Source organism: Narcine bancroftii, chromosome 3, assembly GCF_036971445.1.
Source record: "Narcine bancroftii isolate sNarBan1 chromosome 3, sNarBan1.hap1, whole genome shotgun sequence".
NCBI lineage: Eukaryota > Metazoa > Chordata > Chondrichthyes > Torpediniformes > Narcinidae > Narcine > Narcine bancroftii.
Genome location: NC_091471.1, coordinates 78,593,831 through 78,619,432, shown reverse-complemented (window position 1 = coordinate 78,619,432; position 25,602 = coordinate 78,593,831). Strand labels below are relative to the sequence as shown.

Sequence of the window (25,602 nt, the reverse complement as noted above, 5' to 3'; positions counted from 1 at the left end):
AGCTAGAAAAGAATGGAACTTTGCTGGGAGTTCAGGACAGAACACTTATAATTTTTACATCCTCATATGAATGCTGTTCTAGCACACCACAAGCCTAGCTGGAGATTATTTGCTACTGCTGTTGGGGAAGGTTTAAATTAATGGGGCAGTGAGATGGGAACCTACAAAGAAAGAATGTGGAAGGTGGTCCAGAGAACAAAGATAAAGTTAAGAAAGAATAAAAGAAAAATAGAGGGCAGAAAAGTCAAAAGCAAAGGAGTCAGAGGTCACTCGATTCTAAAAGTCAATGAGAATAAGGGCACTTTATCTGAATGCCGTAGTATTAGAAATAAGGTAGTGAACTTGAGTCACAAATCAGTACCAAGGCATATGATTTAGGGGGCATCACAGAAACATGGTTGAAAATGGGCATGATTGGGAATTAAATATTCAAAGTTATCAGGAAGTACTAAAATATAGGCAGAATGGTAAGGGTGGTGGTGGGGTGGGGGGGGCGCTCTTAATCAAGGACAAGATAAGGGCAATAATGAAAGATGATACAAGATCTAAGGAACAGAATGTTGAGTCCATCTGGGTAGAGATTAAGAATAGTAAAGGGGAAAAAAAAACCACTGGTGGGAGTTGTCTATCGCCCATCAAGTAACAATAGCACAATGGCACAGGCAATTAACTGAGAGATAACTGAGGCATATAAGAATGGAATGGCAGTTGTCGTGGGGGACTTTAACTTCCACGTAGATTGTGAAAATCAAGTTAGTTGAGGGTCTAAAGGTTAAAACCTTGTGTTTGATTCTTAGTTAATTTTGTGCCTATCTCTTTAAGAGAACTATTGTTTGTAGTTTGTAGTGTTACCATAGTGATGTAATTGTCATAATATCCACCCAGGCTAAGGGCTTGCTCTTTTTCTACAAGATGTGTAGGAAATGGGAGTATGTGAAATTTTTGTATATCTTTAAGTTTTTGTATCTCTATATATCTTTGTATCTTTATACAGTAAATGCTTTGTTATGAAAGTCTTGTGGCGAAGCAATGCAAAATGTTTATCTGTTCTATGAACGAATTAAAACTACATAAAGTAACAGCCACAGAGTTTGATTTATTGGATTAAAGAGATCTAAATTTGGGATGTTGCAGCTCACGCTTTAGAAGATGATACTTTGAAATTAGGATATTAGAATAAGTAAAGTGTCATCAACAGAAGTAATCTGGGGGATAACTTCATAGAATGCATCTGCCATAGCTTTCTTAAGCAGCATGTTAAGGAACCAACAAGGGAGAATGGTATTTTAGATCTAGTATTGTGCAATGAGAAAGGAAAAATTAACGATCTAGTGGTTAGGGACCCTCATGGAAAAAGTGATCATAGTAGAATTGAATTTCTCATACAGATAGAGGGTGCAATTGTTAGATTTAAAACTAGTGTATTATTCATGAACAGGAGAGAATACAACAGGATGAGGGAGGAAATGGTCAGCGTGAATTGGGAGCACAGGCTAGTTGGCAGAACAGTTGAGGAACAGTGGAAGACTTTCAAAGAGATTTTACATAGTGCTTGAAGGTAGAAACTCACGTGAATAGGGTGGTGAAGAAGGCTTTTAGTATGCTGGCCTTTATCAATCATTGCATGGAATATAGGAGTTGGGAGGTGATGTTGAGATTGTATAAGACGTTGGTGCGGCCTAATTTGGAGTTCTGTGTGCAGTTCTGGTCGCCTAATTATAGGAAGGATATAAACAGAGTGGAGAGAGTGCAGAGAAGGTTTACCAGAATGTTACCTGGGTTTAAGCATCTAGAGTATAGGGAGAGATTGGACAGATTAGGTCTTTATTCTTTGGAGCGTAGAAAGTTGAGAGGGGATTTGATAGAGGTATTTAAGATTATGAAAGGGATAGACAGAGGGGATGTGGATAGACTATTTCCATTAAGAGGAGGAAAGATTACAACAAGAGGACATGAGTTAAGAATTAAGGGGCAGAGGTTTAGAGGTAACATGAGGGGGAACTTCTTTACTCAGAGAGTGGTAGCAATGTGGAATGAGCTTCCGGGAGAAATAGTGGCGGCGGAGTCAATTGTATTATTTAAGAAAAGGTTGGACAGGTATATGGATGAGAAGAAGATGGAGGGTTATGGGCATTGTGCAGGGAGGTGGGACTAGAAAGGGGTGTTTGGTTCGGTGCGGACTAGAAGGGCCTAATGGCCTGTTTCCGTGCTGTAATTGTTATGTTATGTTATGTTAGAATGCCAGTGGATTTCACAAGTGGTTGTTAATTGAATTGATATCATGAATGAATGGACTATTGTCTTTGAAGCCACAGAAAGTAGACAGGCTGACTACTGATATATTTATGCAAGGCTATTGACAAGATTGCTTAGAGGTCATTGAGGGGGTTCTTGTTTACCTAAAAACAACAGATGAACCAGAAGACTAACTCCTATTGTTTGCTGGAGTGGATCAGGGGTTTGGCAGGTGAGAGAGAGAAGGATCAAGCAAGTGGTCTTGGTCAGTGTGTGGGACACTGAAAGCTGTTACAAGCAGAAAAGCTTGCTGAAACTTAAGCAGAAGCTCCAGAGTGGAGGATGGTCTACTCTTGTGTGTCACACAAGAGAAAAAAATGAGCTGTCTCGTGTTTTTCTTGAAATAAGTAAAACAGAAAAGAACTCTGTAGTAGCCTGAAAGAAAGAGGTTATTATCTGGAGAACCCTGATGGGGCAAGTTTCATCAGCAAGACATTGAGGTGACTAATGGTGGTACCTCATTGTGGAAATACTAGAACAACAAATCTCTCTCTACAAACCTACAAGAACCTTCCTGAGCGGTAACCATTTACCTCTTGAGCACCAAAGCCTGGTTAATGTTATACATGTTAAATTTTGTGCACAATATAAGAATTGCCTACAACCAGAGAACTTGGAAGAATGAGATTGGACTGTGAACCAAAGAACTTTTGTAAATTTACACACACTTTGCATACAAGTGTGCTTAGAATTAGAAGGGAGTTAAGTTGGGTTAAGTAAGTCAAAAATAGAGATAAGTTAAAGTTTAATTCTGTTTTCATCTTTAAAGATAATTAAAAACAACTTTTGTTTAAGTAATCATTTTTCATGGTGAATATCTATTGCTGCTGGGTTTTGAGGTCCTTTGGGGTCGTAACAATACTCACTCGAATTCGGAAGAATGAGAGGAGATCTTATAGAAATATATAAAATTATGAAAGGGATAGATAAGATAGAGGCAAGAAAATTGTTTTCACTGGTAGGTGAGACAAGAACTAGGGGACACAGGCTCAAGATTCAGGGGAGTAGATTTAAAATGGAGATGAGGAAAAACTGTTTTTCCCAGAGAGTAGTGAATCTGTGGAATTCTCTGCCCAGGGAAGCAGTTGAGGCTACTTCATTAAATATATTTAAGGTTCAGTTAGATAGATTTTAACATCAAAAAGGATATATGGAAAAGGCAGGATGGTGGAGCTGAGTCAATGATCAGATCAGCCATGATGTTATTAAATGGCTGGGCAGGCTCGATGGGCCAGATGGGCTACTCTTGTTCCAATTTCTTATGTTCTTGGAAAGCAGGAAGCCTGTTCAAATAATTTTACTTACAGAGGACCAGATATTTAACTTAATTTATGGGCGTAGGAGAGAAATCAACTAATTTCCATAAGTTCACAATTGTATCATGGAATCATGAGGGAAAGCACTGTTGATATTGAGTGAGTGGACTTAATGTTGCAGGATGCACTCCAAAGAAAGGATGAAGGCTGAGTGTACACCCTCTCTATAAGGGCAAATCTCAGCATGAAGGTGGGTCAGCCTATAACAGCCACATGACAGTAATGTTAGTTATCAAGGTGCCATTTTCTATGTCAATCACCACTTTATGTTCCTCACAAGTATATGCATCAAGCTCGTGGAAAATACAAGCATCTACTCTGGTATTTTTGCTCCAGATAAAATATATATTAAAAATTATAATATATAAAATGCTCTACTCACCCTTGCAAAAAAGATGTTTTTAGAAAAATGTATGTTGACTTTAGCATTAAGCGCCCTATCCTTCTTGTTCTCTGCCATTACTTTAATTGTGATCTGTTTGTTCTTGTTGCTAACTATGTATGGCATTGTTCTGTTAGTAAAAATAAAAATAAGAAATGTCCAGTGCAAAATGTAAATGGTATTCAAATAAATGCATATAAAGTTTTATTAGAATTGTTATTCAGAGTGATGTCAATTGATTTGCCTTATTTTGCCTTTGTGGTTTGACACACTAACCATCAACACAGGAGCACCTCAAGGCTGCATACTTAGTCCCCCAATTTATTCCCTGTGCAATTATGAATGTGAAGCCCAGTTCAGCTTCATCTCAATCTAAACATTTTATTACAACATTATCATAAAGGGCTGAATAATAGGAATTTATGAAACATAATACGGGATGGAGATTGCGAACCTTATTGGATGGTGCCAGAGCAGCAATCTTGCTCTCAACGTCACCAAGGTCAAGGAGCTTATTGTTGATTTTAGGAAGGAGAGGCAAGGGACCACACACCTGTCTACATTGATGAGATGATGGTAGAGAGGGTGAGAACCTTTAAAGTTCCAGTGAGTTCAGCAAGGCTGCTATTTTCGAAGAATTCTGATGAGATTTTGTATCTCATTTGACACTCTTTCAAACTTTTACAAATGCACTTTGGAAAGTATACAGGCTGGTTGCATCACAGCCTGGTTTGGCAAGTGCCCAGGAATGCAGAAGGCTCCTGATGATAGCAAACAATGCCAGGTCCATCACAGGCTCTGACCACCCATCAACTGAATGGATCAATGAGAGGTGATGCCTCAAGGAGGTAGGCAATGTCATAGAGGACGCCCATCACCTTGGTCACATCCTCCTCTCACTGCTACCTTTGGGCAGAAGATACAGAAGCCTGAAAACTGTCACCTCTAGGTTCAAGAACTGTTCCTTTCAGACTCTTGATCTTCATTTTGTTATATTAATTAGGGGCTGCTCCAACAACACAAAAGGACTCTCTGCAGCATTTAGCCATTTTTTTGCACTTGGATTACTGTGAATATTTATTATCTCTATCTTAAACAGTATAGTTATTGTCTCGTTTATGCTTAATATTGTGGCATCTTTTTTACAATTACCTGTTCGACTGCAGCAATTAAGAATATCGTTGCATACGTACATTGTACAATGTGTATGGCAATAACCTCTTTATAATAGTTCAGGGATCTCAAATTTACACCAGCATATTCAGAAATGTCCAGCCATGCATTTGGAGAAAATAATCTTTTTGATAGGCCTTGGTCCTGGCCCTAAAACTAGGTCCAGATTAAAAAATTTAAAATGAATGATGATTCCTTTATACAGTTTCAATTGTTGAATAATTTGAATAATCCGGCAATTCATTTTCCAGGATCTCAGAACTGGGCATAGGTTAGACCAATTAGGAATGCCAAGTCTTTTCTTACAAAAATAACCAGATTAATGAGATTTGACACTGCGGAATTTGAATTCACGGTCTCTAGGTTACAAAGCTAGCATTTGCAAATTTACTAATATCTTATTTATAAGTAACTAGATTTTACATTTATGGTCCCAAATATTGAATATGTTTATAGTGAACGGATTGTGAGGTCCAGTTCCACATCTAGATATCTAATTACGGTTTTTCATTGTCCCAAGACAGATGATATTTTAAGATCAAATAAAAATAATTTTAATGGTCAATTTAAGTGCTCGCTTTGATGGATGCTCAAGTGATTGATCATGGCTGAGGGCAGCCAGATGTACAGTATGGCCCAGGGCATGGAGTCAGGGATCCATGCTATGGATCTTCTGGTCATTGGTATTGAAAAATAGGCAAACATACCATCACTGAAAAAGAAGGCTTTTGGCAATTTCAATAAATTACACAAAAGGTACAGATTCTCACCTGATGCTGGGATTAATTTCAATAATTTTAATTGCAAGGTCAGTAATGCATTCTTTGTCTTCACCACAAACACTGGAGAATGGAACCTATAACAGTTTAAATGAAATACTAAATTATATGTACATATACACAGTTTATTATCTAATAAAATTCATATGAGGCAAATTTTGTACTTACAAAATATTCCCTGGATTTTGCTGCGTAAACATCAAGAGTGGGCCCAGATTCATGCCTTTGAGGATCAATGTCTAAGCGTAGGGCAATTGGGTTAACAATATCTCCAGTATCCTTATTTGGAGAGATTGACAATCATAGTTAGAACACAACATCTGCCATTATGTGAAGCGAAGATTTTGCCTGCAATGGAGAGCAACGTGATTCCCCTGTAGTTTGAGCAGTCTGATTTCTCGCCTTTGTTTTTGTACAGGGTGATGATGGTGGCATCACGAAGATCCTGAGGCAGTTTACCTTGGTCCCAACAAAGCTTGAAAAACTCATGCAGTTTGGCAAATACTAGAGCGCATCGGATGTCCCCCAAAGTTCCTCAACATGATTATCCAACTGCACGAAAACCAACAAGGTCGGGTCAGATACAGCAATGAGCTCTCTGAACCCTTCTCCATTAACAATGGCGTGAAGCAAGGCTGTGTTCTCGCACCAACCCTCTTTTCAATCTTCTTCAGCATGATGCTGAACCAAGCCATGAAAGACCCCAACAATGAAGACGCTGTTTACATCCGGTACCGCACGGATGGCAGTCTCTTCAATCTGAGGCGCCTGCAAGCTCACACCAAGACACAAGAGAAACTTGTCCGTGAACTACTCTTTGCAGATGATGCCGCTTTAGTTGCCCATTCAGAGCCAGCTCTTCAGCGCTTGACGTCCTGCTTTGCGGAAACTGCCAAAATGTTTGGCCTGGAAGTCAGCCTGAAGAAAACTGAGGTCCTCCATCAGCCAGCTCCCCACCATGACTACCAGCCCCCCCACATCTCCATCGGGCACACAAAACTCAAAACGGTCAACCAGTTTACCTATCTCGGCTGCACCATTTCATCAGATGCAAGGATCGACAATGAGATAGACAACAGACTCGCCAAGGCAAATAGCGCCTTTGGAAGACTACACAAAAGAGTCTGGAAAAACAACCAACTGAAAAACCTCACAAAGATAAGCGTATACAGAGCCGTTGTCATACCCACACTCCTGTTCGGCTCCGAATCATGGGTCCTCTACCGGCACCACCTACGGCTCCTAGAACGCTTCCACCAGCGTTGTCTCCGCTCCATCCTCAACATCCATTGGAGCGCTCACACCCCTAACGTCGAGGTACTCGAGATGGCAGAGGTCGACAGCATCGAGTCCACGCTGCTGAAGATCCAGCTGCGCTGGATGGGTCACGTCTCCAGAATGGAGGACCATCGCCTTCCCAAGATCGTATTATATGGCGAGCTCTCCACTGGCCACCGTGACAGAGGTGCACCAAAGAAAAGGTACAAGGACTGCCTAAAGAAATCTCTTGGTGCCTGCCACATTGACCACCGCCAGTGGGCTGATAACGCCTCAAACCGTGCATCTTGGCGCCTCACAGTTTGGCGGGCAGCAGCCTCCTTTGAAGAAGACCGCAGAGCCCACCTCACTGACAAAAGGCAAAGGAGGAAAAACCCAACACCCAACCCCAACCAACCAATTTTCCCTTGCAACCGCTGCAATCGTGTCTGCCTGTCCCGCATCGGACTGGTCAGCCACAAACGAGCCTGCAGCTGACGTGGACTTTTTACCCCCTCCATAAATCTTCGTCCGCGAAGCCAAGCCAAAGAAAGAACATTGAAAGTGTAGAAATAGATGACTAATAATCAAGAATTGTAATTATTTGTATGCATTAAAATGTAGAACAGTGTCAGACAGTAGCTAGTAGGGCCATTGCCTTATAATGCCAGAGACCAGAGTTCAATCCTGAGCTCAGGTGTTGGCAATAACATCTTTGCATGTTCTTTCTGTGTCCATGTGGGTGCACCATTTGTACTCACTTCCTAAAAGTATAACAATTGGTAAGTTATTTGGCCATTGAAAACTTACCATCAGTGTGTAGGTGGGTGATGGAGTCTTTGGGCAGAAGGTTTGTTAATGACAATAAAAAATGTAAAAATTGATACATACTTGATGGACTGAAGGATCTGTTTCTGCATTGTATATCTTTATGATATGTTTTCATCATGTTGCCTGTACATGTTTAGTCCTCATTGCAAGCTATCAAAGCAGTTACACTGAACAAGAGCAAGTGAACGATTATACCATTTATAGCCAATAATTTAGCAATATACTTACATCGACATAAAAGATGAGATCATTGCATTTTTGCAAGTTACCAACTGTAATATCCTTCTTTATTTCTCGGTCATTGTTTGCTTGAAACAATCCTCGTGAACTAACACGAGATGACTTAAGATCGGCCTCCAATGTGAGTTTGTATCTAATATCTAGTGATTTTGAAAAGGATTCTTTTAATAAAACATTTCCTTTTGAAAGTTTTCCCTGTATCATTATCACAATTATACAATTATTCTCTAAAAAACTGTGACAAAGTCAGTAATTTATTGGAATTTATAATACTGAATGGAGAATTATGGGGACATTTTGTGGTGGCACAGTGACAAATATATAGTGTTGGCTGCATAGCTTTAGTTTGTTCACCCTACGATCACATGAGTATCATCCAGTTACTTTTGTTTCTTCCCACATACTAAAAATATGTGGGTTGGTAGGTTATTGGATACTGTAAATTGCCTCTGGTGTGTTGAAATGGTGGTGGTGACAGTGGGGGGGAGGGGGTTTGTTGATAAGAACTTAGGGAGAATAAAGTAGGTTTGGGTAGGAATAATGGAAAAAAATGGGTGCTTGATGAAGGCATGAGTGTGTTTGATAGTGGAATCATGGATATGGTGAAGGATCTGTTGAAGGTGCAGGGTGATAGTTCTGCAAGAAGTAGAATGAGAGCTGCATGTTGACAGGGTTGAGGGTCTTAATAACCAGGCTGGAGTTGGATCCTTGAAGAGCAAGTATAGAATCTTGTCGAGGAACAAAATTATTAGATACCAATATGCAATGTAGCACTGGGCCATTCTTGGTCATTTAAAAAAATCCTCCAGTCAAATAAGTAAAAACACAAAATTTCTGGAGGAACAGCAGGTCTCGCAGCATCCATAGGAGATAAAGATATATAATCAATGCTCTAGGACTAAGCCCTTCTTTGCTGTGTGACCTACTGAGTTCCTCCTGCATTTTTTGTGTTTTTCACTACAATCACAGTGTCATCAGACTTTCATATTTCGCATCATCTGTTACAAAGTTATTTCCTCTCTAAAGGCTTGAAAATTGTGTTAGAATCCTTCTAATAGCACATCAAACTGTTCATTCTGAATAGAGAATATGATAACCACATGCAGTTTTGGCATGATTTTGGAAAAATAATTTAAATAATTGAAGATTTTAATTGAGGGAGGAGTGCAGTATGCCTGGCTTAAAAAAAAATATAAGAAGCACTCTCAGTGGAATGGTTTTCTTTCCTGAGTCATTTTTATATCCAGACTTAATTATTACTTCAGATTTCAGATTTAATGTCAGAGTACATACATGATATCACATACAAGACTGAAATTCTTTTTTTCCTGTGGGCACGGCAGAATTACCACTAATTGAGTGCAAAAAATAAACTGTACACAGTGTAAAATGTAAACAAAGAACTATGTAAGCAAAGAACTGTAAACAAACTGACTGTGCAATACAGAGAGAACTAATTGAAAATCAATGAATTGCACAAGTAGGAGTCTTTAAATGAGTCTCTGATTGAGTTGGTCGTGAGGAATCTGGTGGTGGAGGGCAGCAACTGTTCCTGAACCTGGTGGTGTGAGTCTTGTGGCACCTATACCTCTTTGCTGATGGCAGCAACGAGAACAGAACATGTGCTGCATGGTGAGGGACTTTAATGATTGGTGCAGCTCTCTGATGTCAGTGTTCCCTCTAGATGTGCTCAATAGTAGGGAGGGTTTTGCTTGTGATGTCCTGGGCTGTGCCCACTACCTTTTGCAGGGCTTTACACTCGGGGGTAGTGGTGTTTCCATACCAGACCATGATGCAGCCGGTCAGCACATTTTCTAGCACACCTCTAGAAATTTGCTAGGGTTTCTGATGTCATATCAAACATCAATAAACTCCTTAGGAAGTAAAGGTGCTGACATGCTTTCTGCATGATGCCATTGGTGTGTTGGGTCCAAGAAAGTTCCTCTAAGATAGTAACTCCCAAGAACTCAAATTTGCTCACCCTTTCCACCTCTGATCCCCCAATGGTCACTGGATTGTATACCTCTGGCTTTCCTTTCCTGAAGTCAACTATCAGTTCCATAGTTCCTTAGGTGACATTGAGTGCAAGGTTGTTCTTGTTGCACCATTCAGCCAAGGTTTCAATCTTCATCCCGCGTGATGACTCATCCCTTTCCTTTATACAACCCATTATCGTGGCATCATCAGCAAATTTGTAGATGGTGTTATTGTCGTACCCAGCTACACAGTCATAGGTGGAAAGTGAGTGGAGCAGGGGCCTAAGAACACAGCCCTGTGGTGCTCCAGCACTGATGGAGATTGTGGAGGAGAACTTCTTACCAATCTTCACTGATTGTGCTCTGGAGGTGAGGGAATCCATGACCCAATTACAGAGTGGGGTGGTAACTCTCAAGTCTTGGAGTTTTGAGAGGATGATGCTGTTAAATGCTGAACTATCGTCGATAAAGAGCATCCTGATGTATGCATCTTTGCTGTCCAGATATTCCAGAGCTTTGTGAAGAGCCAGTAAGATGGCATTTTGAGCTTGGTTAAATGATTAAAATTAATCAAGAAAGTCTGCAGATGCTGGGATCAACTACAGTATATAAAAGTGTTGGAGAAACCTATTAGGTCATGCAGCATCCATTGGAAGTAGAAGTCAACCAATGTTTTGAGCCTAGTTCCTATTTATGCTGTGTGACCTGCTGAGTTTCTCCAGCGCTTTAGTGCATTAAGTGACTACAGCCTTAATAACATGAAAATATTGATAAAATTTGGTTGTTACATGAGATGAAGTGAAAATATTAATTAAACAAGAAATAAACCTTCACAAAATATAGACCATGAAATTCAAGTCAACTTGTTCCAAGTCCTGTGTCGTAGGTTCTGGGACAATGTTGGTCAACTTTGTCAAACAGTGGCGGGAAGTCAGCTGAGTCATGACTTGTGTCTGGAGCTAATACAACGAATATTCAGGGTCATTCTGATTTTGCTTCTTAATGTAAAATTGGTAACATTAAATGATACTACTGGTTTTCTCACTGCATAAAATGTTCTATCTAAAAAATAAAAAAAAACAAGTTCAGATGATCCTTACCAATCGATGATCCGGATTTTTCAGGCTTAATTGTAGCTTGGAAGCATATTATGATTTTTTCACAAATTTGTTTCTTTCCATTAATTAGACAAAGGTTGTTCAAAATGGAGAGTTTTTCTGGTTCAAAACGCACGGTGATACTTACATTTGCAATGTTTCGCGACCTGAGGGAAAAGTAATACAAGCTCCTATTGTTGTGTGTAAAATTGGAGTTAGCAAATTATGAAAGCTAAAACATCCATCCCATACAGGTTTCTTCATCTCCCAAATTTATAGTCCATGTACCATTGAAATCAAACTGAGTCATCAGACAATCTAACAAGATATGACGACAGAAGGATAATGCAATGTGACAGCACTGGTCTTGTAAACCAAGGATAGTGAATTCTTTCCCGCTGGGGCTTCATTTCTGTGAGGGGCACTGGACAAAGTGGTGACTCTCTGTCTTCCTAATGGGAGACAAAGTTAAAGAATCTCATGTATGTTACATCCTAAATGTAGTGTTACATGACAATAACGGAAACTTTACCTTTACACATAAAATAATTCCGCACACTTGCTCTTTGTTTAAAGTCAGTGTTGACAAGTCCAGGATTGCAAAAGAAAAATATTCCTGAGTACCCAAAATGGGGAGTTCATGCTTCCTTCTTAAAATCTGAGCTTTGTGGTGATTTTTCTCCCACAATAGCCTTAAGGAGTGGTATTTCAGAATATTGACGCAGTGATAGAGAACCCTCTGGCAGTTTTTCCAGCAGTTTATTTATTTTTTGCTCCAGATTCCAGAGGTTACATTTAGTGTGTTTTCCAGATGAAATAAATTATTATGGTCAATTAATGACATCTGTCACATCAACTTTTAGTCTTCTCCTATATCCCAGAAAATACCCAATTTATGTAATCAATGCTATGACAGAAAAGAAACATTGTTGCCTTCAAGCTGCAGCAGAGCACATCAACAACAAATAACCCACTCCAGGTCCCACATTACAATGTGGAATGTAACTGAAGATTTAGTTTAATATTTCAGAAACTATAAATATTTATTTTCTCCTACCAAAGTTGTACAACATTTCCAATGGATCCAACTGATAGATCTGTGATAGAATCACGATTCAAATCCTTTTGCCCATCAATGGAAATCCCAAAATATTGCAATTGTGGGCTGATAACTGAAGCTTGTATTTTCTTTAAAAAAAAAACCAAAATCTTAAATTATTTTGACGTAAAATAAAATGTCAATTTGTATTAAACATTTCAGGGCAAACTGAATTTTCAAAGCTCTGGTGTGATGGCACTGATACCCCTGAGGTGAAAGCCCTGCAAAATGTAGTGGACACAGCGCAGGACACAACAGACAAAACCCTCCCCAACATTGATAACAACCACAGGGAACACTGCTGTCAGAGAACAGCAGCAACCATCAAGGATCCACACCACCTAGCTGTTCTCGCTGCTGCCATCGAGAAAGAGGTAGAGTTTCCACATGACTTGCACCACCAGGATCAGGAACAGCTGCTACCCCTCAACCACAAATTCAATTAGGGACTCATTTATGGACTCTTACCTTTGCACTTTATTGATTTTATTCTCTCTCTGTATTGCATAGTTAGTTTGTATACATATCTTCTTGAGTACAGATTTTTGCACCACCAATAAGTGGTAATTCTGTCTCATCCACAGGAACAAAAATTTCAGGGTTGTACGTGACGTCATGTATGATCTCTGTCAATAAATCTGAACTTTGAACTCCAACTATGACTATGTAGTTTTGAGACTTTAGCAACAGTTCTGGAAACCACAATATTTAGCCAGGTGTTATAGTTAAGTTATAATGCTGGTGAAATGAACAATACCTTTAGAAACTGAATAAACAATACACAAAAAAAAGAAAGAATTTCCAATTATTTCCCACTTTTTGGGTCCTCAAGGCTTCCTGAAGCAATTTGCATCCATGGAAGAATATTTACGAACAATGATTCATTTGAAGAATTGTTGTTACGGTGATGTAGAAAATACACCAGATAATTTATCTCTAAGTGCGCCAGGAAGAGTAATGCAATAATAAGTAGAGAATTGAACTTTGAAGCATAGCTATTGGCCAAGACCGCATACAGGTGCCCCCTGCTTTTCTCCAGAATAATCCCTTGTATTTTTTAAAATTTATTTGGTATGTGGGCTGACGAAAATAATAGCAAACCCTACTGTACAACACTGTCAGTGCTCCACTAGAATACAGATTTTGTTCTTTGATCTATAAAATGACACTTCAACAAAAGTCTTAGGAAGGGTTTAATGTTCCATGTGGTTTAATTGGTGGCAATCTCATCACTGAATCAAAAGGATATGCATACAGGTCCCATTCCAGAGAAGATGTGTTACTGAGAGAATGACAGACTATCATAGGGTACACATTTAGTTGTACGTAATAAAACTGTCACCTATGTGGTTTTCTCAGATGGATATAAAACATTTCATACCACATTTCAAAGATTTAAAGAGTTATCCTCATTGTCTTGGCCAATATTTATTCCTCAGCCAGCACCCCAGGATTTATGTAATATTTATTCCTCAGCCAGCACCCCAGGATTTATATAATATTTATTCCTCAGCCAGCACCCCAGGATTTATATAATATTTATTCCTCAGCCAGCACCCCAGGATTCCACTGTGCACAAATTACCTTCAGCATTTCCCAGATTACAACAAAGACCACACTTCAAAATTCCTTTGTTGAATAGGATTTTAATATGTCATGAAAGGCTCCATATCAATGCAATTATATTTTTTACAATTCAGAGATACTTCTATAACAGACTTATTGCTGACATTACATAAAATGTAGATGATTGTTATAGAGAAGGAGTAGTTAAAGCAGAATGTTTCATTCCACTAGATTAAAATTCCTTAGAAACAAACCAATTTCTGGAAAATAATAAAAAGCTTTCAACAAGTTACTTAAATCAAAGCGTTTTATCTTAAATGTCTATCCCACAACTTCTTTAGAAATATCTTACCTGTGTGTGCTTTGGTTGAATTGATTTTTGATAGCCATTGTAAATATAAACAACTCCATGGTGGTCATCTTCCATAGGTGCTCCCACTGCTACATCATGGTAACCATCCAGATTTATGTCGGCAATAGCAGCAATAGCAGCTCCAAATCGATTGTTCCTTCCATTTGCTGGTCCTTCTAAGATGCCATTCTTTTCTAGGTTAGCCTGCTGAATTATATATTCCTATTTTGTTAAGATTGCACTTCACAAATAAATGATTTTAAAATAAAACATCAGTCATTTAATTTCTTAGGTTTATATATTTTTTGTGTAATGAACTGTGTTTCATCCCAGTATAAGTATCATTAGACAGATTTTACCTTTAATTTTGAGCCACTATTGTTCACCTTTGGTCCTATACTTACGTCAATTAACTGCTTTCAAATGGTACATGTAGTGCTCTTGGGTGACTAAAACAAAAATGTATTTTTTGTTGCCGCATTGCAAGTTTATTGCTGTTCTAGGCATCAAGAATAGTTTCTTTTTCATTTTTAATCACTACTGAATGGACCTATTATTGGGAAGAATATTTGCCAATGCATTGTTTTAACTGAACTTTTTTCTCAATAACATGATACTCTGCACTTCTGTTTTATTTTGCACTGACTGTTGTATTTAAAAGTGTGAGTTGACTTGCCTCGATAGCATGCAAAACAAAGTTGATCAACTCTATTTTGGTTACACATGACAATAAACAATTCAATTCAATTAAAAATATTAATTCAAGTTTAAATAGAATAGCTGAGTATGATATTTATTATGAGCCATTTAATGAATGTGTAATTGGCACAGAATATGTTCCCAAATAGAAATCACTGATGAAATAGAAATGAAATTAAGTCAACAAACTTTTACCTGATTGACAGAGAATACATATACTCTTCCTTCCTCACTTTTGTGAAGGCCCATAAACATGGGTGACCCAACTAACAGTACATCTGTCAGTAAGTCTTGGTTGACATCCACAGAGCATAGCACACTGCCAAAATAGGACCCAAGCTGGAAAGAATTGAATGAAATCAAGCAATATATTTCAAAATTTCAACCATGCATATACACTATTTTCCTTCTTTTGCAAATAAACCTTATATTCCCATTAACACAATTAACACAATAGCAATGCTTTCAGCTTTACCGAACATTTCCCATTTCTGTCTTCCAGGACACACAAGAGCAAAGAAGGCCTCACTTTGTTGCTCTGGGACTCCTTGAGACATATCCATGATATGCCTGCTTGTGATAGATCCAGGCCCAATGTGTGAATGATAAATGAAGTGAGACAATACATTTGTCTCTTGTAATGAGGATGAAGGAAGAGGGATTTTCTGCCCTCATTGTAAAAGGATGGGTGAGGGCACTTTCTACTGGATTGCAGGGAAGGAGAGTCAGAGCAGCACCTCTAGTTTCAAGACAATTCTTTCCAATGGCGATTTAAACCTCCCCTTACTACACTAGCCATAAATTAATCTAACACATGCCTGCACTAATATAATGCCTTTTGTTTTTGCACTTTAGTAATTGTGAATATTTATTTTCTATCTTTTGTATTCATTATCTTTTTTTTTAAAACAATTCAAGTATACTATTAGAACTTCTTTAAAAAAAATGGCCGCAGCAAGTAAGAATTTTGGTGCAAATTATCTTTATCCTGTTTAATTTCTGACATTGTTGGGGAGAAGTAGCAGATGAAGCATTTTCAGCCTGTATTGCATTGGGATGGGTGTTACTTTCCATTGATATGGAGGTGTGCAGGGGAGGGCAAATTCCCTTTCTGCATTATTTAGCTCGTATCTTCTTTGTTTCAATTGCAATGAAAGATGCATGGTGGTAGGGAACAGATCCCTCCTTATACCTTATATTGTCATCAGAAAAACTGGTGCATCTCTTACTAAGTAGAGAATTCCCTGATGTTCTGAGGCAGCCTACACATAGGGATGCAAATAATGAATTTCTGCTTTATTTCTGACTCACCCAAGTATAGAACCAAACCCAAAGGCAATCCTGCAGCTGAAGTTCATCCAATCTTTGTAAAGGGTCTACTTAAAGTTAAACAAAATCTGCCATTCAAATATCCTTTAGGGCAGAATTTCTCAAACAGTGGTCTATAGGCCACTGATGCTCTGTGGATTTGTAATGAGTGGCCCACAGTGGTGCAGCAAAAACAAATATTATTGATATAGAAAATATGATGTGTAAAACCAGATTGTAAATTTGATGAGAACTCCTCCCCTCCTCAAAAATTCACAAAATTACCCATTATGCAAAATAACAATCTTATTTATGGTCAGGTAAAGGATGAAATTTCCCAGCACACACACTTCTCCGGTGGTGGTCTGCAGGTTTGATACAGGTGGTCCGCGGTAAGTAGAGGTGGTCTGTGGGTGAACTTTTGCTTTAGGTACATGCAGAAAACAACCTTTACTTCTAAAACCTCAGGAATGACATGATGTAAGGGACACACACAGGTGACTGTTCTACTTACAGGCTACTTTGGTAAAAGTTACTTTGGTAAATTGTAAATGAGTTTGAATCTATCTCTAGATCTATCTCTAACCTTCAGACCATAAGGCCATAAGCTATCAGAGCAGGTCATCTATTCAGCCGGTCAAGTTTGCTGCACCATTCCATCATGAGCTGATCTATTCTCCCAGTAAGCCCCAGTCCCCTGCCTTCTCCCCATAACCTTTCTTACTTTGACTGTTCAGATCTCTATCAATCTCTGACTTAAATACACCCAATGTCCTTCCCTCCACAGCTCCCCATGGTAGCAAATTCCAGAGGTTCATCACTCTCTGGCTAAAGAAATTCCTCTACATCTCTGTTTTAAATGGGCACCCTTCATTCTTGAAGTTGGGCTCACTTGCTCTTAATATGGGAAACAACTTTGCCACATCTACTCTGTCCACATCTTTCAACATTCAAAATGCTTCTATGAGGCCCCTGTCATTCTTCTGAACTCCAAGCAGTACATTCCAAGTGCTGTCAAATGTTGCTCAGTTGCTGATTCCTTCATTCCAGGAAGCATTCTTGCAAACCTTCTCCAATGCCTGTACATTCTTTCTTAAATAAGGAGCACAAAAGTATACCCCATACTCCAAGTGTGGCCTCACCAGTGTCTTATAAAGCCTCAACATCACATCCCTTCTCTAATACTCCTATAAATGTGAAAGCTAACATTGCATTCACCTTCTTCACCACTGACTCAACCTAAAGGTTAAACTTTAGGAGATCCTGCACGAGGACACCCAAGTCTCTTTGCACCTGCAAATTTAGAATTTTCTCACCATTCAAATAATAGCCTGACCTTTTATTCCTTGCATGGCCATACATTTTCCAACATTGTATTTCATTTGCCACACCTCTGCCTATTGTCTTATCTACTCTCTGCAGCCTCTCATTTCCTCTTCACTTCTTGTCCTGCCACCTGTCTTTGAATCATCTACAAACTTTGCCACAAAGCCATTTATTTCACAATCCAAATCATTAACATACAACATATAAAGAAGTGGCCCCAACACTGACCCCTGTGGTACATCATCAGTAACCAGTAGCCAACCAGAATAGGATTCCTTTATTCCTAGGTTGTGTTTTCTGCTGATCACCCAGTGTTCTACCCGTACTGGTATCTTTCCTTTAATTCCATGGCCTCTCAATTTGTGAAGCAGCCTATGTGCGGCACCTTGTTGAAAGTTGAAATATATCAACACCAACTGTATACCCTTTGTCTAGCTTGCTTGTATTTTCCTTGAAAATTTGCAGTAGGCTTGCGGGTAAGATTTTTCCTTAAGGAAACCATGCTGACTTTAGATTATCTTGTTGTGCACCTCCATGAATTCCATAACCTCATCCTTGACAATCGACTCAAACAAATACCCAGCCACTGATGCTAAGATAACATGTCTATAATTTCCTTTCTGCTGCACTCTCCCTTTTTAAATAGTGGAGTGATGTTTGTCATTTTCTAGTCCTCTGGAACCATGCTGGAATCTATTGATTCTTGGAAGATCAATACTACCGTATTCACAATCTCTATAATTACTTCTTTCAGAACCTGAGGTATATTTCCTCTGGTCTAGAAGACATATCTACCCTTGGACCTTTAACCTTCCCAAGCACCTTCTCTCTGGTTTCTGCACTTATCTCTCTTCCATGACACCCTTGAAAGTCGAGCATACTACTAATGTCTTCCACAGTGAAGATTGATGCAAAATGCTCATTCAATTCCTCTTCCATCTCCTTGTTTCAATTATAATTTCTCCAATGTCATTTTCTATCAGTTCTATAGCTACTCTTGCTTTATTTATTCTTCAAATATTGAAAAAAGTTTTTAATATCCTTGATGATATTATTTGCTAGCCTCTTTTCAGTCAAGGTGCAAACCATCCCACCTGTTGCACAGGTCACCCCTTCCCCAGAAAAAGTTGCAATAATCCAAGAACAAAACCTTGCCCCCTGCACAGTCTCATCAGCCACACACTTGTCTGTGCTATTGAAGTGCCAGTTGATGAAGTAGATAAAGACAATGTGGTCAAACAATAATCATGGCTTTTATTAGCAGAAACTCATGGAACAATAATGAAAGACAATAGGTGAATATACCAAAGGGGAGTGTCCTTAACAGTAGAGATAATGCACAGCCAATGTTAGTACAGCCAGGCTCACCAGAGGGGAGACAGGCAGCTTGGCAGACATTCACCACAGTTATCTTCCTACTCTGATCTTCCCTAGCTCTTGGAGCCAGGAGTAATTGAGATATTGCAACCTTGTATGTGCTGCTTTTCAAACTCTTTTCTAACTATCTAAACATACTTTGCAAGACCTCTACCCCACTCCTGCCTATGTCATTGGCTTCAATAAGCACCATGACCTCTGGCTGCTCACCCTCCCCCTTAAGAATATTCTGCACCCACTCTGAGACATTCTGGACCTGTACGCCTGCGAGGCAACACACTATCCCGGAGTCTCTTTTGCAGGCACAGAATCTCTTAGCTGTTTCCTTGACTATCGAGTCCCCTGTGACTATCGCTCTACCTGACCACCCTTCCCTTCCCTTCTGAGGCTCAAAGCTGACCTTAGTGCCATCGTTTTGGCTCCTGCTCGCCCTAATAGGCTATCTCCCCCACCCCCACCATTTCTCTCTTTTTCTCTCCCTCTATTTATATGTAAATAGTAATAAAATTAATTATGCAGGTAGACCCCGACTTACAACCATAATGGGGACCAAAAAATCTCAGAATGGATGTAAATCAGAATGTCGCCCACATCCCTGGAGTACCAAAGTCTTAAAGCAAACTTTTTAATTAAATATTTTTTTCATTGTACATTTGACTTAAAGCTTCCTGAATTTGTCAATCATCCTTGGCAAATCTTTCCATATTCTGGTCCATGCTTACCTTGTTAGTTGGCGGTCTGTGGTCTTGGGGCTTCGTGCAGCCATCTAGATTCCCGTGCACATGCGCAAGTCTTCAGTTAGCACATGCACAAGCCTTTGGTAGGTTTGCGCATTGGAGTTTGGTTGACGCATGTGTGAGAGTTAAGCGTCCTGACAATATTGAAATTGCATCCTCAACTGAACTCCAATGTGCAAACCCACTGTTCATGCACCAATCAAAGACTTGCACATTTGCACAGGAATCAAGATGACTGCGCCTAGCCCTGGGACCCCAGAACACAGACTAACAAGGTATGTACATTTTGGCTCTTATATGCTGTGTACCCCTGTTATAGTTTGTGAAATACAACATAAACTGTGTTAATTTTATATATATATTTTTTAAAAATGTAGTCGTATGTGCGGATGGTCGTAAGTCGCATAGGTGATAAGTCGGATACTACCTGTACTTATCAAACAATGTTAAAAAATGATTGGTCTCTAAAAATCTGATAAACCTTTTCTCTAAAACAGGGTTTGGTTAAGTTGCAAAATCATTGTCCTCGGTTTTTTTTCTCAACAAAAGAGGGGACTACTGGAATTGTACACCTGAACAATTGCAAGCCTAAAACAACAGATGGGTTCGTAATGAACATACCTGTTCTCCTTTTTGTGTTTGCTTAATCACCACTTTGTCATTTGCTTCAACAGCATAAATAATGATTTGGCCAGTGTGTTGGAAGCGTGGTGCTCCAGCAACATAGAGCACAGTATCTCGTGCAACTATTGATGTCATAGAGTAGCCTGTGAATGAAAAATGCAAATACAGTTCCACAGCGATGATCACAAAATATGAGCCTTAGTTTTCTAAGTGTAATAAATGTGCATTAAATGTTGAGTTCTGAATGATCAACATATTCACCATTGTATCCTCTATTCTACATTTGCCAGAACACCAGAGTGAACCTCATCGGAATCAATCTGAAATTGGATTGTTTCCTGATCTTGCCTGAGTTTTGACATTGGTTAGTTTGAGAATTCCTCAAGTGCGCTCTTTATGCCTTGATCAGAACCTATGCATTGGGGTGCAGATTCAGATTATTATTCCAGGTGGGTACTGCTTCTTAGCAGAACCGTCCTGATACATGGAGGCATGGATATGTAACAGCTGCAGACTTTTAAATCCACAGATCTTTGCTGTACACTGCCAGCTAATTGTTATATGAGAAACTATTGGAATAGGACCAAGAGACCAGATTCTTCCATGATCTTGCAAAGCAAGAATCCTTCAAGATGGGGGGGGGGGGAGAGGAGTATATTGATAGAGATGAAAGAAACATGTTTGCACTTTGTTATCCACATCTTGGCAAACAAAGCTCAAGGCCCCCACTTTATGATGAGCAATATCTCTGACCTTGGAATGAAGTGGGTAATATAAAAGGATAGAAATCTGGGATTTGTTATCTTCAAAATTAAGGTATAGGTAATACAAGACTTGCACCATCACATTCAAGAACAGCTACTCCTCCACCATCAGACTCTTCAATGACAACACGCACTTTATTGATTTTTTTTTTGTTCTTTCTGTAGTGCACAGTCAATTTGTTTCCATTCATTATATGTTTGCAGTTCTCTTATTTGTTTATATGTTTACGCTAGGTACAGTTTATTTTTGCACTACCAATTAGTGGTAATTCTACCGTGCCTGCAGGAAAAAGTAATCTTAGGATTTTATGTGATGTTATGTAACTTGTCCGTGAACTACTCTTTGCAGACGATGCCGCTTTAGTTGCCCATTCAGAGCCAGCTCTTCAGCGCTTGACGTCCTGCTTTGCGGAAACTGCCAAAATGTTTGGCCTGGAAGTCAGCCTGAAGAAAACTGAGGTCCTCCACCAGCCAGCTCCCCACCATGACTACCAGTCCCCCCACATCTCCATCGGGCACACAAAACTCAAAACGGTCAACCAGTTTACCTATCTCGGCTGCACCATTTCATCAGATGCAAGGATCGACAATGAGATAGACAACAGACTCGCCAAGGCAAATAGCGCCTTTGGAAGACTACACAAAAGAGTCTGGAAAAACAACCAACTGAAAAACCTCACAAAGATAAGCGTATACAGAGCCGTTGTCATACCCACACTCCTGTTCGGCTCCGAATCATGGGTCCTCTACCGGCACCACCTACGGCTCCTAGAACGCTTCCACCAGCGTTGTCTCCGCTCCATCCTCAACATCCATTGGAGCGCTTACATCCCTAACGTCGAAGTACTCGAGATGGCAGAGGTCGACAGCATCGAGTCCACGCTGCTGAAGATCCAGCTGCGCTGGATGGGTCACGTCTCCAGAATGGAGGACCATCGCCTTCCCAAGATCGTGTTATATGGCGAGCTCTCCACTGGCAACCGTGACAGAGGTGCACCAAAGAAAAGGTACAAGGACTGCCTAAAGAAATCTCTTGGTGCCTGCCACATTGACCACCGCCAGTGGGCTGATAATGCCTCAAACCGTGCATCTTGGCGCCTCACAGTTTGGCGGGCAGCAACCTCCTTTGAAGAAGACCGCAGAGCCCACCTCACTGACAAAAGGCAAAGGAGGAAAAACCCAACACCCAACCCCAACCAACCAATTTTCCCCTGCAACCGCTGCAATCGTGTCTGCCTGTCCCGCATCGGACTTGTCAGCCACAAACGAGCCTGCAGCTGACGTGGACTTTTTACCCCCTCCATAAATCTTCGTCCGCGAAGCCAAGCCAAAGAAAGAAAAAAAAATGTATGTACTCTGACAAGAAATCTATAACAGATTAAAATCTTCACCTTTTTGGTTGTGTTATGAGTGAAATAATGAATCTGAAGCTAAATGCAACATCGGTTTATAACAAGTGTGATTAAAATTGAGGCTTACCCATGTATGTACTGTCATTTCTATCTTTCAAAATGTCTTGAAAGATTTTCTTGGAAAATATTGTAGTCTTGCCAGATGATTTGTGAACAGTTGTGCCTGACCAATCATAAGCTCCTACTGCTCCCAGTATCACTAAGTCCTGAAAAATGATGTTGAACTTCAATAAAATTATCAATGGAGAAGCCACATTGGTGAATTGATTACAGAATTCCATTATCATATTTTTCAAAACATGTGGCAATGGATTTTCAAAGATTGTCTTCCAGCAAATTGAGAGAAAAATGGAACTTTATCTTGTTTTGAGTTTCCAGAGATAGAATTGATCATCTCCAGGACAACTGTTTGCAAAGTAAACCTTCCTCCACCTCAATTTTTGGAGCAATTGCCAATTACACCACTATTTGCACAAACCATTGTTTAACCTCTATATTAGTGGATTTTGTAGTTCAATGCCAAACAGTACTATAAGGAGTGAAATGCGTCATGGAAGTACTAAAAACTGGTTTGAGGTTGTTGAAAGTCACTTTGCAGTTCACAAGAAAACTGTCATTCTATTTTTCAGTTAAGATCAGGTCCAAAATGAAAGATCAACATAAACGATATGTACACTTCCCAATCACTCCATTTAGCTAGCTGCTTTTACAGTATGTTTGGAAATCCACAGATCCAGATGATGGAAACCAACAGTTCTTAACTGAATAAACTCTGTGAGACAAAATAAAAATAACACTGGAAAGGTTCAAACCTGACTAGGTACGATGTGTGCACTGAATCCAACTTGAGCCATCTCTAACACGAAGGTTGTTTCATTCTTATTGCTGGTGCCTTGTGGATTTAAAATAGTAAGATACAAGGTTTTAACCATTAATTTCTCAGATTCATTATGCAGGTTATGTTTCTCACATAATATTATTAAGTTTGGTCAACCTGAAGCCATCTATGCATGCTCCCTTGTACATGAATGTGGGACCATGGTCTGGGTGAAGATGAAAAAGATGTGGTAGGATGACAGGTGTCTTTCCTTCTTAAAAGCAGGATCTCTGGTCACATAGCAAGCAGGTTCAAAAGCTCCGAGCAAGCCTTGTTTTGAAAACACTGCAAAAAAAGCTGTAAAATTGGTGGAGCAAACACAGCAGCTATTCACATCAGGTTCAGGGACCCTGAGGTTAAGACCATGACTCTCATTCTGATCAGCTGCAATATTGTATAGGAGGTCTGATGACATCAATTCATGACATCAATTGTACACTCCAGAATTGAATTAAATTGAGACAATTTGTTTCGTCCAACTAATCCACCATTGTATTTATCTAAGGATATGCAGAACTTTTATTCTGCCTTTTCTCTTTATACTTTTCCTTCAGTTGGATATTAAAACTATCTTTAAATGTTAACGAGATCTCCATTTTAGTCCCTAACTCCAGTACTGCCTCAAATTCCATATTGCCTTAATTTACTTACATGAATTAAAAATACACTATTTTATAGTGCTATTTATTTTAACTAAGTGATTGGAATGTTCTATCATATGCTGTATTCTGGGTTGTTTCACATCTCTCTGGAAACTTGTCTGAACACTTGGTCAAGCTTAACATCAAATTTGAATCCTACATCCATTCCCCGTATAATGATTATTTTTTAAAGTATTGGAGATGTAATTAAACCAAGATATTCTAGAGAAATTACCATTGTGATCTTTGCTGATATTTATACTTTCGCAGCACAGTGTAGATTGGGACATCACTAAGATAAGTTACACACTTTTCTTTTGTTCTTTGTGTCTCAAACTTCCGTTACCACTAAATTCCACCAACTTCTCATCCAATGAATTAATCATGCCTCTCTGACCAACCCCAACCTCCATCATCTAATCTATTGAACCCCTAATCGCTAATTCCCATATCCTGGGCATCTAAGTTCTTGGCCTCATGCTTATTGCCAACATCAAACCTATCCTCCACAACCACTAGCTCCTGATCTTGCTTGCCAACATCAGTTTAATCACTTGATCCTGTGTGTTACATAGCACACTTTTGCTAGCATGTCGAACATCATTTCATTGCACCTGAAATTAGTAGCAATGGCCCATAGGAGAATCAATAATTGCCCTGTCACTGCTGTACCTTAGGGAACAGTTTATTCTGATTTCCTCTGGCCCATCTTTCATAAGATTTATATCAAATTCCTCATGGAACAACCCCTAATCTAAATAATCTGGTTTTCTTTCTTCTGTCATGTAATTCTTCCAAATGAGCTGTTTCTTAACAAATCTGTGATTTGCTTTCACAATTACCTCAGCATGCTTCCCACATTTTGTTGAACTTTGTGGGGCTTTTAAATGGGCTTAATTTAATTTATTAATTTCAACAATATAGTCCGGCAGATGGCCATTTTGGCTCATGAATCCCATGCCATCCAATTAACCTATTAACCCTGTACATTTTGGAGGGTGGAAGGAAAGCAGAGCACCAAGAGAAAACCTTTGCAGTTCACGGAAGAACGTTCAAATGCCTTACAGACAGGATCAGATTCGAACCTGTTGTCGCTGCCACTGTAATAGCTTATGCAAAACAAATTTCCAACCTGCTAATTTAAAAAAAAATAAGAACACAAAATGGAAGAAAGCATTAAGAAGGAATTACCTTCAATACTGAAGATTCGTTCTTTCAGGGCACCTGCTATTTCTAACAAGGCAGCTTCTGAAGATACATTAAAAAAATGTTTCTCTGTTGGTTTACTTGCAATGGACTTAATTTCTTGGATTAGCTTGTTTGGGTTAATCCCTTCTCTATTGTAATAACCAAGAACCTATGAAATACGACAAAAATGTAAAAATAGATTACATTTTTATCACTTTTTAATCAGTATATGAATTATCAATAGATTTTACAATGCATTTATATAAATTTAAATGCCCAAGTAAAT

General features: G+C 39.2%; 1 protein-coding gene across 9 annotated transcripts in view; it reads right to left on the bottom strand.

Moving 5' to 3' along the window:
* Positions 1-25,602, bottom strand: part of LOC138757275 (integrin alpha-2-like) — a 214,641-nt gene that overhangs the window by 41,534 nt on the left and 147,505 nt on the right. For 8 of the 9 annotated variants that reach the window (XM_069924332.1, XM_069924323.1, XM_069924326.1 and 5 more), the window contains 12 exons: positions 25,320-25,485; positions 23,423-23,502; positions 22,678-22,816; positions 20,432-20,577; positions 15,258-15,401; positions 14,364-14,570; positions 12,404-12,534; positions 11,350-11,513; positions 8,262-8,413; positions 6,114-6,224; positions 5,937-6,022; positions 3,994-4,123 (listed from right to left, as the gene is read on the bottom strand). In XM_069924332.1, the coding sequence (XP_069780433.1) occupies positions 3,994-4,123; positions 5,937-6,022; positions 6,114-6,224; positions 8,262-8,413; positions 11,350-11,513; positions 12,404-12,534; positions 14,364-14,570; positions 15,258-15,401; positions 20,432-20,577; positions 22,678-22,816; positions 23,423-23,502; positions 25,320-25,485 (1,656 nt within the window). The remainder of the gene's footprint in view (positions 1-3,993; positions 4,124-5,936; positions 6,023-6,113; positions 6,225-8,261; positions 8,414-11,349; positions 11,514-12,403; positions 12,535-14,363; positions 14,571-15,257; positions 15,402-20,431; positions 20,578-22,677; positions 22,817-23,422; positions 23,503-25,319; positions 25,486-25,602) is intronic. The other variant, XM_069924324.1, reaches the window with a different exon arrangement.